At 64.4% G+C, this 13,427-nt stretch overlaps 2 protein-coding genes across 6 annotated transcripts; one reads left to right on the top strand and one right to left on the bottom strand.

Moving 5' to 3' along the window:
* Positions 1–392: 392 nt before the first annotated feature.
* On the top strand, positions 393–8,752 carry RTN3 (reticulon 3). Of its 5 annotated transcripts, XM_077172454.1 has the most exons (11): positions 393–599; positions 1,709–1,783; positions 3,369–3,804; positions 3,835–3,915; positions 3,946–4,733; positions 6,447–6,657; positions 7,440–7,578; positions 7,665–7,734; positions 7,852–7,898; positions 8,033–8,091; positions 8,246–8,752. In XM_077172454.1, the coding sequence occupies exons 1-11, from the start codon at positions 482–484 to the stop codon at positions 8,289–8,291; spliced, it is 2,070 nt and encodes a 689-aa protein (XP_077028569.1). In that variant the 5' UTR covers positions 393–481; the 3' UTR covers positions 8,292–8,752. The 5 variants fall into 5 exon arrangements, with proteins under 5 accessions (XP_077028569.1, XP_077028567.1, XP_077028566.1 ...); XM_077172452.1 differs by having other exon boundaries at positions 3,835–4,733; XM_077172451.1 differs by having other exon boundaries at positions 3,369–3,915.
* A 465-nt stretch (positions 8,753–9,217) lies between these two features.
* ZFTA (zinc finger translocation associated) lies at positions 9,218–13,249 on the bottom strand. Its single transcript, XM_077172412.1, has 4 exons — positions 12,802–13,249; positions 11,227–12,180; positions 9,951–10,199; positions 9,218–9,439 (listed from the first exon to the last, which is right to left on the bottom strand). The coding sequence occupies exons 1-4, from the start codon at positions 12,842–12,844 to the stop codon at positions 9,336–9,338; spliced, it is 1,350 nt and encodes a 449-aa protein (XP_077028527.1). The 5' UTR covers positions 12,845–13,249; the 3' UTR covers positions 9,218–9,335.
* Positions 13,250–13,427: the final 178 nt, after the last annotated feature.

The following is a 13,427-nucleotide window of genomic DNA, read 5'->3' as shown; positions in this document are numbered from 1 at the left end:
TAAGAAGAGTCCTAGAGCCGCTCACCGCTCTTAGGAGGACATTCCAAGAGGGGATCCGCCCTATAGGAGACCCTGAGACGGGAGTGAGGGGGTGCAGAGCCCCCAAAACGCTTCTCCCACACACGAACCCGTCAGAACTTCTTCCCGTTGTTCGAAACTACAACTCCCGTCGTGCATCGCGCCACTTTAGCCGCGCGCAGGCTCAGCTTCTCCTTCTCCCGTTGCTGCCATGGCAACTGCGGGGGACCCCTTCGTTAGGCGCATGCGCATCAGCGCCGAGCTGCGGCGGGAGGGCGGTGCGCGGCCATTGCGAGGTTGTGATTGGTCCAGCCGCGCCGGCTCCTCCCACCTGCAGCAGGTGCGGGGCGCTGATTGGTTCGCTGGCGCCGGCACCGCCCCCGTTGGTACCGCCCCCCCCGCAGTCGGGGCGCGGCCGCCGCCCCGCACGGACGGGCTCGCTCCGCGCTCCGCCGCCGCCGCCATGGCCGATCCCGCCGCGCAGTCCTCGCTTGTCTCCTCCAGCTCCTCTTCCACCTCCGTGACCTCGTCCTCCGCCTCCTCCCCGCGGGGCCTGGTCGGCGGTTCCATGTCGTGCTCCGGTAAGGGCCGGGCGGGGCCTGAGGGGGGTGAGGGAGGTGAGGCCTCGGCGGGGGCGTGAGGGGAAGGAGCCTCTGGGCGTTGGGTGTGAGGTAAAAACCGGTTGGGAGGGGCAGAAATAGCGAGGGAAAGCATTTAAGGGGGCGGTTGTTGGGGGCAGGAGGCCTTTGGAGGGAGATTTTGGGGAAAAGCGGCGTTTGGGGGCTTGGTGTGAGGGGAAAAGTCTTTTAGAGGGAGTTAGAAATGGGAGGGGGAGAGCGCGAGGGGAAAATGAGGGAGAAAAGGCCTTGGAGGAGCAGATTTTGGGAAGCAGGGACTTGAGGGGGGGATTGGAGGGTGACGAGGCCTTTTGGGGGTGGGTGTGAGGTTGAGAGGCTTGGGGAATAAAAATGGGAGGTTAAATAAGTTTTGGGGTAAAACAGAGCAGAAAAGGCCTTTGGAGGAGCCCGTTTTGGGGAATGATGCTTTTAGGGGGGTTCTAAAGGGGAAATAAGTTTTTATAGGGGGATCTTAGAGGACAAAGAGGCTTTGAAGTGGAGATTTGGTTGGTGGAGAAGATTTTGAGAGCTTGGTTTTGATGGGCAGTGACACCTCCACCCCCACATCTCTCAGGAAAACGGGGGAAAAACGCCCAGGAAAGGGAACTTTGATGGTTTTTTTTGGGGGGCTTTGGGGTCGTTGGGGACCTGCTGCTCCGTCCGTCCTCGCCTGGAATTTTGGGGAGGGGGAGTTTCCCCCTGCCCCGGTGCCCCCTTCATTCCACCCATCGCTCCAGAGCATCCTGACTCGGCAATTCCCAGCACTTCACCCCAATTTCCAATCCCGGGCAACACCAAACCCCAAAACTCCGCGGTTTCACCCCAAATCCCCCCCTCGGGTGGGGAATTTCGGGGTGACCCCCCCGGGACCCGTCCCTGCGCCGCTCCCTGCCCCAAAGGCTGGGGAAAAACGAGGTGAAAATCCCCAAAATTGGGTCCAGCCTGGAATTTTCCTGGTGGTTTTTTTGCGCCGAAGCTTTCGCCGCGCCGGCCCCGCCTCCTGGGGGGATTTTGGGGGGGTTTGGGGCGTTTTTGGGGGGTGCCGAGCTCTCACCCTCTGTGTTCTCTTGCAGATCCCCCCAATTCTTCTTCCTCTTCCTCCTCCTCTTCCTCCTCCCAGCCCGTTTCTCTCTTTGCGGCTTCACCAGGCAAGTTCTCCCCATCTCTTCCTCCTCTTTTCCTCTGCACCCCCAGGAAGAAAAATGTCCCTAAAAAAGCCCCCCCGGATTTTGTGTGTGTGTGTGTGGGGGGGATCCCCAGAGCCACTTTGGGGACCCCCAGAGCTGTTTTGGGGCTCCCCAGGGTCGGTTTGGGCTCTTGATGTCACATCAAAGGGGGGATTTCCCCCCCAAAAATGGATTTGAGGGGGGGGGCACAAACGCTGCTGAGCCCCCCGCCCCGAAATGGGGCAACAAAGGGTTAAACTTGCCCAAAATGGACATTTTTCTTTTGCTCTCTTTTCCTGCTCTTTAACTCGGTTTCTTCTCCCTTTTTTGGGGTGAGCCCCCCCCAGCTTTGCCCCCTGCACCCCAAGGCTGCTGCTCCCCCCCCCCCCCCAAAGCTTTGCACGACCCCCCCCCCCCCGCTGCTGCTGAAGGTGAAATTCGTCGTTTTTTGTGGTTTGGCCTCAAAATTCCTGCCCCCCCCCCCCCCCCCGCCAGCCCTGACCCGCCTGCGCCGAGTCCCACCCGCCACAGGGAGGGGGGGGGGGGCTGAAACTGAGGGGGAGAGACCCCAAAATCCCCCCCAAAATGAGGAGGGGGCTGAAGGAACCCCCGGCCTCGTTCCAGACCCAAAACCGGGGGATTTCACCCCAAAAATAGATGGAGGGACACCCCCAGTTTTCAGCACCCAGAGCTGCAGGTTTGGGGTGTCCCCCACCCCACATCATTCTGAACCCAAACCGAGGGGTTTTACCCCAAAATGGGGTTTGGGTTTGGTTCCAAAATGGGCGTTTTTAGCCCCAAAATGAGATTGAGGTTTGGTTCCAAAATGGGCTTTTTTAGCCCTAAAATGGGGTTTGGGTTTGGTTCCAAAATGGGCTTTTTTAGCCCTAAAATGGGATTTGGATTTCGTTCCAAAATGGGCGTTTTTAGCCCCAAAATGAGATTGAGGTTTGGTTCCAAAATGGGCGTTTTTAGCCCCAAACCGGGGTCTCTCCTCCCTGGATTTTGGGGTGTATTTGGGGAGGGGGTGGGGGGAGCCTCTGTGCCGCCGCTTGTCCCCCCCCACCCTGCATGGGGGGACCCCCAAAATTCTCTGGGGGACCCCAAAACCGCCCCCACGCATGGCTGAGATCGGGGGAACCCCAAAATTCTGCCTGGGGACCCCAGAACTGCCTCCCCCCCCCGCATGGCTGACCCCAAAATTCTCTGTGGGGGAGGAGACACAATGGGGGGAGGGGACCCCAAAACCGCCACCATGGCTGGGATTGAGGGGGGGGACCCCAAAACCCGCTGGGGGTGCCCCAGGCCACCAAACGGGGGGGACAGAATGGGGGGGACCCTCAGAACGGGGGGGATCCTCAGAATGGGGGGAACCCAAAACCCCCCTGGGGGTGCCCAAGGCCACCAAATGGGGGGGACAAAATGGGGGGGACCCTCAGAACGGGGGACAGGAGGACCCCAAACCCCCCTGGGCGTGCCCCAGGCCACCAAATGGGGGGGGCACAGAACAGGGGCACCCTCGGAACGGGGCCAGGGGGACCCCCTGACCGTGTCCCCCCCTCCGCAGCGGCGCCGGGCGGGCGGGACCGGGGCCCGCCCCCGCTGGGGGGGATCCCGCAGAGCCCCCCCGAGTCCCCGGAGTCGCCGTTCGAGGTGGTCCCGGACCGCGCCGCCTTCGACCGCGAGTTCGGGCCCGCCCTGGCGCAGATCCCCGAGGGCCGCGAGTGCCACTTCCCGCCCCAGCCCCGCGGCGGCACCGGCGGCGGCCCCGGGCGGGCGGCGCTGGGCCGGCCCCCGCCCGGCTCGGCGGCGGCGCTGGAGGAGGTGTCGCGGTGCGTGCGGGAGATGCACAGCTTCACCAGCGAGCTGCTCTCCTGGCACCTGGTGGAGCCGCAGGGCCACGGCGACACTGGCGACAGCGGCGGGGACAGCGGCAGGGACAGCGGCGATGGCGGCGTCAGGAACGGCATTAACGGCCTGGGGAACGGCGGCACCGGGGGCACCTCAATGGGGAACGGCGGCACCGGGGGCACCGGCACTGGGAGCGGCACCATCGGGGTCACTGCCGTGGGGAACGGTGGCACCGCAATGGGGAAAGGTGGCACCGGTGGCACCTCAGTGGGGAGTGGTGGCACCAGTGTCACCAGCACTGGGAATGGCGTTAGTGGCATTGGGAATGGTGTCACTGGTGTCACCACAATGGGGAATGGTGTCACTGGTGTCACCTCAGTGGGGAATGGTGTCACTGGTGTCACAAGCATTGGGAATGGTGTTAGTGGCATTGGGAATGGCATCGTTGGCGTCACCAGTGCTGGGAATGGTGTCACCGGTGTCACCAGTATTGGGAATGATGTCACTGCTGTCACCACAATGGGGAAAGGTGTCACCAGCACTGGCAGTGGCATTACCAGTGTCGCTGCCATTGGGGATGGCGTGGCTGGTGCTGGGAGCGGTGTCACCACTGTCACCAGTGTCCCCGGCATTGGGAATGGCATCGCTGGTGTCACCGGTGTCCCCGGCATTGGGAATGGCGTCGCTGGTGTTGGCAGTGGCATCGGGGGTGGCATCGTCAGCGGTGTCACCGGCATCGGGAGTGACGTCACCGCCCCTGGGAATGGTGTCCCCAGCGGTGGCATCGCCGCTGTCCCCGGAGGTGGCACTGGTGTCCCCGCTGTCCCCACGGACGCCGACAGCTCCGGTGACTCCGACGACACCGTCATCGAGGAGGCGCCGGGCGAGGCCGCCCCTGCTGTGCCCCGGGATGTCCCCGGGGCTGTCCCCGAGGGTGTCCCCAAGGATGTCCCCAAGGCCGTCCCCGCTGTCCCCGTCCCGCCGGGCTCCCGGGAGCAGGAGCACCAGACCCTGCGGGCGCTGCAGGAACTGGGGGAGCCCCCCCGGGCCCCCCTGGCCGGGCCCCTGCCCCGCCTGGCAGGTAAAGCCCCAAAAGGGCCCCGTGCACCCCAAAAGGGCCCCGTGCACCCCAAAAGGGCTTTGTGTACCCCAAAAAGGGCTTGTGCACCCCTAAAAGGGCTTTGTGTACCCCAAAAGGGCCCTGTGCACCCCAGAAAGGGCTTTGTGCACCCCTAAAAGGGCTTTGTGTACCCCAAAAAGGGCATTATGTACCCCAAAAGGGCCTTATGTGCCCCAAAAGGGCTTTGTGCACCCCAAAAAGGGCATTATGTACCCCAAAAGGGCCTTATGTGCCCCAAAAGGGCTTTGTGCACCCCAAAAAGGGCATTATGTACCCCAAAAGGGCCTTATGTGCCCCAAAAGGGCTTTGTGCACCCCAAAAAGGGCCTTATGCACCCCAAAAAGGGCCTTATGTACCCCAAAAAGGGCCCTGTGCACCCCAAAAAGGGCCCTGTGCACCCCAAAACGGCGCCGAAAGCAGCAGGGGGGCAGGGGGCTGTGGATGGAGCCCAAATTGGGGTAAAAAAGAGGAGAAATGGGGAGGGCCCAGCCCTGAGGGCTGCGGGGAGGGGAGGCTCAGGGGTGCCTTGGTTTGGGGTAAAATCCGGGGGTTTGGGGTAAAATCCGGGGATTTGGGGCCAAACCCGCCGGCACATGGAGGGGGGGGTTAATTAACGCCTGGTTTTAATGGGGGGCCGTAATTAATTAAGGGCTATGTGTAATGAAGGGGCTGTTTTAATGAGCGAGGGTAACGAGCGCGTTCAGGGGGAAGAGGGAAAGTGGCACTGGGGCAAATGGGGGTGGGGACAGCGCAGGGAGCACCTGTGACCCCCCCCGTGTCCCCTCCTTGTCACCCCCGTGTCCCCTCCTTGTCCCCCTCTGTGTCCTCTCTGTGTCCCCTCACTGTCACCCCCATGTCCCCTCCTTGTCACCCTCTGTGACCTGGCCTTGTCACCCTCTGTGTCCTCTCTGTGTCCCCTCCTTGTCCCCCTCCTTGTCCCCCTGTATCTCCCTTGTGTGTCCCCTCCACATCCCCTGTGTGACCCTGCTGTCCCCCTGTCTGTCCCCTCCTTGTCCCCCATGTGACCCTGTCTGTCCCCTCCATGTCCTCCTGTCTGTCCCCTCCATGTCCCCCTGTCTGTCCCCCCCTGTGACCCCTCTGTCCCCGTGTGTCCCCCTGTCTGTCCCCTGTCTGTCCCCTGTCTGTCCCCGTGTGTCCCCCTGTCTGTCCCCTCCATGTTCCCCTGTCTGTCCCCTCCATGTCCCCCTGTCTGTCCCCCTGTCTGTCCCCCTGTGACCCCCCTGTCCCCCTGTCTGTCCCCTCCATGTCCCCCTGTCTGTCCCCTGTCTGTCCCCTCCATGTCCCCGTCTGTCCCCTGTCTGTCCCCTCCATGTCCCTGTCTGTCCCCTCCATGTCCTCCTGTCTGTCCCCTCCATGTCCCCCTGTCTGTCCCCTCTCTGTCCCCGTGTCCCTCTGTCTGTCCCCCTGTCTGTCCCCTCCATGTCCCCCCCTGTCTGTCCCCATGTGTCCCCCTGTCTGTCCCCTCCATGTCCTCCTGTCTGTCCCCTCCATGTCCCCCTGTCTGTCCCCTCTCTGTCCCCGTGTCCCTCTGTCTGTCCCCCTGTCTGTCCCCTCCATGTCCCCCCCTGTCTGTCCCCATGTGTCCCCCTGTCTGTCCCCTCCATGTCCCCCTGTGTGTCCCCCTGTGACCCCCCTGTCCCTGTGTGTCCCCAGCCATTCAGGACCTGCTCTTCTGGCGGGATGTGAAGAAGAGCGCGGTGGCCTTCGGCGCCAGCCTGGTGCTGCTGCTGTCGCTGGCCACGCTCAGCGCTGTCACCGTGGTGGCGCACGTGGCGCTGGCCCTGCTCTCGGTCACCATCAGCCTCAGGGTCTACAGGGCCGTGGTGCAGGCGCTGCAGAAATCCGACGAGGGGCACCCCTTCAGGTGGGCCTGGGCCTTTGGGGTCCCCAGGGCGGGTTTGGGGTCCCCCAGGGTGGGTTTGGGGTCCCCCCGGGTGGGTTTGGGGGTTTGGGGTCCCCCCGGGTGGGTCTGGGGCTTTTGGGATCCCACCGGGTGGGTTTGGGGGGTTTGGGAGCTTGGGGACACCCCCAGACCTGGTTTGGGGACAGCGGTGTCACCATGGGGGGACGCACTGGGGGGTCTGGCTGAGGGTTTGGGGAGGGGTTCAGGGGGGTTTGGGGGTGTGGGTGGGGATTTTGGGGTGTGAACAGGGATTTTGGGGTGTCCCCCCCTCAATCTCTGACCCGGACCTGACCCTGTCCCCCAAGACCTTCCAGGACTTGATGGGACAGAGATGAATTTTCACATTTAGACACAAACTTTGGGGTTCAGGGCAGGGATGTTGGGGTGCAGATGCAGATTTTGGGGATCGGGGGGGGATGTTGGGGCGCAGATGCAGCTGTTGGGGATCAGGGCAGGGATGTTGGGGCGCAGATGCAGCTGTTGGGGTGCAGCTGTTGGGGCGCAGCTGTCGGGGTGCAGCTGTCGGGGCGCAGCTGTCGGGGTGCAGCTGTTGGGGTGCAGATGCAGCTGTCGGGGTGCAGCTGTCGGGGTGCAGCTGTCGGGGTGCAGCTGTCGGGGTGCAGCTTTCGGGGTGCAGCTGTTGGGGCGCAGCTGTCGGGGTGCAGCTGTTGGGGTGCAGCTGTCGGGGTGCAGCTGTCGGGGTGCAGCTGTCGGGGTGCAGCTGTCGGGGTCCCCCTCCCCAGAGCGTACCTGGACCTGGACGTGGCGCTGTCCCCCGAGAGCCTCCAGGCGCACGCGGCCGCGCTGGCCCAGCAGCTGAACCGGGCCCTGCGCCTGCTGCTCCACCTCTTCCTGGTGGAGGACCTGGTGGATTCCCTGGAGGTGCGCAGCCTTCCTCCCCCTCCTCCCCCTCCCCGGACCCCCAAATCCCCCCAAAATCCCCCCAAAACCTCTCGTGTGCCCCCCAGCTCGCCCTGACCATGTGGCTGATGACCTACGTGGGAGCCGTGTTCAACGGCATCACCCTCCTCATCCTCGGTGAGACCCCCCCGCTCTCCCCACAGGGGTTTGGTTTTGGGGGTGGTGACCCCCAAATTGCCACGGAGGGGGGGTTCCCCCCAAATAACCCCCCCTACCCCCCCTTTTTTTCCCCAGCCGACATCTTGGCCTTCACCTTCCCGCCCCTGTACGAGAAATACGAGGTGAGCCCGGACTGAAACCCCCCCAGTTTAAAGGGGATCCCCCCAAAATCAAGGGGGACACCCCCAAAATCAAGGGGACACCCCCAGAAATGGGGGGACACCCCTGAAATCCCCATTTTTTCCCCCCAATCCAGGTGCAGATCAATCACTACATGGCCCTCGTCCGCCACCAGACCAAGGACCTCATGGCCAAGTAGGTGCTCATGGGACCCCCCCAAAAATCCTGGGGACCCCCTAAAAAAATCCTGAAGAGTCTCAAAACATCCTGGGGACCCCCCAAACATCCTGGGGACCCCCCCAAATATCCTGGGCCCCCCCAAACCGTGATCTCTGCCCTCTCTCTGTAGGATCCAGGCGAAGCTCCCGGGCCTGGCCAAGAAGAAGCCGGAATAAACCCCGGGGTGGGGGAGGGGGAGTTTGGGGGTACCCAGCGCTGCCCCCCCCCCCCCACTCCAAGCTTGTCTGTCCCCCCCCCCCCAAAACTCCACCCACCCCCCCCAAACTTTGTTCCCCTCCCCCAATCTCACAGTGACGTCCGTCTGTGCCCCCCCCCACCTCCCCCCAGTTGAAATGGGGGGGGGGGGGGAGTGAACCCCCAAAATCGCCCCCCCCCGGGGGGGCCCCCCCAAGCTCGTTCCCCCCCCCAGTTTTATTTTTTTAAGGTTAATTGAGGTGAAATGTCTGTAACTGCTGTAAATGGGGGAGGGGGGGCTCAGCCCCGCCCACAGCCCCCCCAGACCGCGCCCCCCGACCCCCCCTCGCTGCTGGGGGGTGGGAAATGGGGGAGACCCCCCCCCCCCCCAAAAAAACATCCACCCGCGGGGCTGTGGCCACAATAAAACATCGCGACAAGGCTGGGGCGCTCTGTGCTGGTGACACCCCAAAAATGTCCCTGGGACCCCCCCAAAAATGTCCCCAGAACCCCCTCAAAAATGTCCCCAGAACCCCCTCAAAAATGTCCCTGGGACCCCCCCAAAATGTCCTTGGGACCCCCCCAAAATGTCCCCAGAACCCCCTCAAAAATGTCCCTGGGACCCCCCCAAAAATGTCCCCGGGACGTCCCCAAAAATGTCCCCCCCAACGTTGTCCCTGTGTCCCTTCAGATGCCCCCCCCAAATGACCCCCCCCAGATGTCCCCAAATGTCCCCAAGACCCCGGGGGTCTCTGGGGGGATTTATTGGGGGGTTGTGTACAAGGTGGGGGGGGGGACACAGACACATAAATAAAGTGACACCGGGGGGGGGGGTGACACTGGGGGGGGTGACAGTGACACTGAGGGGGGGAGTGACAGTGACACCAGGGGGGTGACACTGGGGGGGGGGTGGTTACAGGTGTGGCTCTGTTGTGGGGACACTGGGGGGGGTCACCGGTGTCCCCACTGTCCCCATGGGGTGTCCCCTGTTGTCCCCTCCCACCCCCCCTCCCGCAGTGTCCCCATCAGGCAGGGGGGGCCTCTGTGCCCCCCACCCCCCCTGCGGCCTCTTCCTCCTTCTCTTCTTCCTCATCTTCCTCCTCCTCAGCGGGGCCGGGGGCTGGCAGGGCTGGGGGGGACAGCGCTGTCACCTCCTGTCCCCTCCTGTCCCCTCCCTTTCCCCCTGCCCTGCCAGCGGTCAGGGACGTGCCAGTGTCCCCAACATCTGTGTCCCCATTGTCCCCAGGTGCCACCCACCCCAGTGTCCCACCTTTGTCCCCATACCCCCGATGTCCCCGTTACCCCCAGCACCCCACACCCTCCCTGTCCCCTGTCACCGGTGCTGTCCCCACAGGTGGCACTTTGGCCACGGTGTCCCACTGTCCCCAGGGGTGGCACTTTGTCCCCCTTTCACCGTGGCTGTCCCCTCTGTGTCCCCACTGTCCCCTGTCACCGTGGCTGTCCCCTCTGTCCCCCCGCTGTCCCCGCAGGCTGTCGGGGTGTGTGGCCCTGTCCCTGTCCTGTCCCCACTGTCCCCTCTCACCGTGGCTGTCCCCTCTGTGTCCCCGCTGTCCCCTCTCACCGTGGCTGTCCCCTCTGTGTCCCTGCTGTCCCCTCTCACCGTGGCTGTCCCCTCTCACCGTGGCTGTCCCCTCTGTCCCCCTGCTGTCCCCGCAGGCTGTCGGGGTGCGCGGCCAGCGCGTGCCTCCGGATGTCCCCGAGGTGCAGCGAGGGCAGGGGGCGGGAGCAGCGCAGGCAGCGCAGGCGGTGCCCCCCGGCCTCCAGGTCCAGCAGCAGCTCCGCCCGCAGCCACCCCCGCAGAGAGTCCCCAAGGGCCACCACCCCCCCTGGGGACACCTTGGTGGCCCTGGGGGACGGGGGACGGGGCCCTGCGCGAGGGGACAGCGCGGTCAGCAAGGGGGGACAGTGGGGCTGGGGACACTTTGGGCACCTTGGGGACAATATGGGGACAGGACAAGGGATACTGGGGACACCTTGGTGGCCCTCGGGGACAGGGGACGGGGCCCTGTGGGAGGGGACAGCGCGGTCAGCAAGGGGTGTCAGGGACAGAGGGGCTGGGGACACTTTGGGGACAGGCCAAGGGTCACTGGTGACGCTTTGGGGACATTGGTGACACTTTGGGGACATTAGTGATGCTTTGGGAACCTGCGGCTGGCGCTGCGGCCATGGGAGGAGCCGCAGAGGGGGCGGGGCTGAGGGGCTGGGTGTGGTCTGGGTGGGGCCGCTCTTAAAGGGGCAGTGACAGCTGAAAGGGGCGGGGCTTGGTGAAGGGGTGTGGTCAGATATGGGCGTGGCATTTAAAGGGAAAGTGCCACTCGCTGAAAGGGGCGTGGCTTGCACAGAAAGGGTTGGGGCTACAGCCAAAGATGGCGTGGTCAATGTAGCACTGTACTGAAAGAGGGCGTGGCCTGAAGTTAAATGGGGCGTGGCCACATTTAAAGTGACAGAGCTGCTCCTAAAGGGGCGTGGCTCCATTTAAAGGGACAGAGCTGCTCCTAAAGGGGCGTGGCCGTATTTAAAGGGACAGAGCTGCTCCTAAAGGGGCGTGGCCACATTTAAAGGGACAGAGCTGCTCCTAAAGGGGCGGGGCCACATTTAAAGTGACAGAGCTGCTCCTAAAGGGGCGTGGCTCCATTTAAAGTGACAGAGCTGCTCCTAAAGGGGCGTGGCCACATTTAAAGTGACAGAGCTGCTCCTAAAGGGGCGTGGCTCCATTTAAAGGGACAGAGCTGCTCCTAAAGGGCCGTGGCTCCATTTAAAGGGACAGAGCAGCTCCTAAAGGGGCGTGGCCACAGTTAAAGTGACAGAGCTGCTCCTAAAGGGGCGTGGCTCCATTTAAAGTGACAGCACCCCCCCCAAACCTCTCCGCCCCACCTTGCCCAGCCCTGCCCGTACCTGTCCCGTGGGTGCCAGCCCCGGGGGCTCCCTGGGGCCGGGGGGGCTGTCCCAGGCGCGCGTCCCAGGAGCGCAGCACCAGCTGCTTCTCACGCGGCCCCCAGGCCCCGGAGTAGGGGTGTTTCTGGCGGATGTGGCGCTTGATGGTGCTGAGCTTGAGCGTGGCCAGGGCGCTGCCGCACACCAGGCAGCGCATGCCGTGCCGCGCCGCGTTGAACTCCATCAGGTACTCGGAGCGCCAGCGCTCGTGGTAATAACGGCGATGGTCCCGGCCCGGAACGCGGCTCCGGCCCGGCCGCGACGCCCGCCACTCCCGGGGCTGCTCCCGGGGCCTTTCCTGGGGCTTCTCCTGGGGCTTTTGGGGCTGCTCCCGGGGCTTCTGGGGCTGCTCCCGGGGCTTTTGGGGCTTCTCCTGGGGCTTCTGGGGCTTCTCCTGGGGCTTTTCCCAGGGCTTTTGGGGCTTTTCCTGGGGCTGCTCCCGGGGCTGCTTCTGGGGCTTCTGAGGGTGCTCCTGGAGCTGCTCACAGGGCTGGTCCTGGGGCTCCTGGAGCTTTTTCTGGAGCTTTTGGGGCTGCTCCTGGAGCTTTTTCTGGGGCTTTTGGGGATGCTCCCAGGGTGGGTCCTGGGGCTGCTCCTGGGGCTTTTCCTGGGGTTTTTGGGGCTGCTCCTGGGGCTTTTCCTGGAGTTTCTGGGGCTTTTCCTGGGGCTTCTGAGGGTGGTCCTTGGGCTTCCCCCAGGGCTGCTCCCAGGGCTTCTGGAGCTGCTCCTGGGGCTCCTCCCAGGGCTTCTTCAGGGGCTGCTCCCAGTGCTGCTCCCGGGGTTTCTCCCGGTGTTTCTGGGGCTGTTCCCGGAGCTTCTCCCGGTGTTCCTGAGGTTTCTCCCGCGGTTTCTCCCGCGGTTTCTCCCGGGGTTTCTGTGGCTCCGGGCTCTGGCACAGCCCCCGCGGGGAAGGGGCTGCAGGGAAGGCCGGGGAGGGAGGTCCAGGCATGGGGGAGGCTCAGGGGGGATTTGAGGGGTGGGGGGGACACCAAGGATTAGGGGCAAGGCTGGGGGGGGTCTTAAAGGGACAGAGCAGTGAAATGGGGGGGGGACAGGAGAACTTAAAAGGGGCGGGGGGTTCTTAAAGAGGCAGGGTCCTTAAATGAGGAGGGGGTAGGGAAGGGAGGGGCACATCCTCAAGGGACAGGGACATCCTGAATTCCTGTGGGCATCTCCAAGGGACAGGGATCCTTGAAGGGGACGGGGACACCTTAAAGGGACAGGGAGGTTCCAAACTGGATGGGGCCGTGAGGGATGGACGGGGACATCCTGAATTCCTGGGGACATTTTCAAGGCACTGGGATAATTTCAAGGGACGGAGCGTCGGACAGGGGCACCCTAAATAGAACCAGGTCACCTTAAAGGGACAGGAACCCGTTAGAGAGCCCGGGGCCGATGACAGGGGATGGCAAAGGGCTGCGGACCCCCCCGGGGGTCGGGGGGCTTCTTGAAGAGCCAGCGCCGCTCCCATTGTGTACCAAGGGGGTGGGGGTCCCGCCGCACCCCCCGCTCCCCCCCCGCCGTCTCGGTGCTCACCTGGGCCGGGGCCGGGGCCGGGGCGGGGGCCCGGGGGCTCCATGGCGGGGCCCGGGGCGGCGGCGGCGGCGGCGGGCGGGGGCCGGCCGGGGTGGGGACGCTGCCGTGGGGCCCCTGGGGCTCCTTTAAGGGCTCCTGGGTAAATTTAAAGGGGCCGCACGCCTTTCCCATCCCCCTCGCCCAGAGCCCGCCCCTCCCCATAACGGGGGGCTGCGGGGGGGGCGATGAGCGCCCGGCGGGTCTCAGCCCTGCCCCCCCATCCAGAGGAGCCACAGCGGTGATTTTAAAGGGGGGATCCCCCCATGATGGGAGGGATGGGGGAGCCCCTGGATGCTCCCCTATGCCCCCCCCTCCATCCCCGCCCGGGGGTGCCCCGAGCGATGGGGAGCCCATGGAGCCCCCTCCCTCATCCCGGCCCCGCCCCTTTGGTCCAAAGGGGGCGTGGTTGACTGAGGACACGCCCTTCTCTGGCTGGCCCCGCCCCTTCCCAGTGCCCCCTCCCAGTACTCCCAGTGCACACAAAGAGCTCCCTTTCCCCAAAATCAGGGAGGACCCGGGGGTCCCGCAAAGACCCCCAAATTCAGGGAGGGTCCAGGTATCCAGGAGAGCCCCCCAAATTCGGGGAG

This window comes from Agelaius phoeniceus, chromosome 38, assembly GCF_051311805.1.
Source record: "Agelaius phoeniceus isolate bAgePho1 chromosome 38, bAgePho1.hap1, whole genome shotgun sequence".
NCBI classification, from domain to species: domain Eukaryota; kingdom Metazoa; phylum Chordata; class Aves; order Passeriformes; family Icteridae; genus Agelaius; species Agelaius phoeniceus.
The sequence above is the reverse complement of the archived record's forward strand: the minus strand, read 5'-3'. Positions and strand labels throughout refer to the sequence as shown.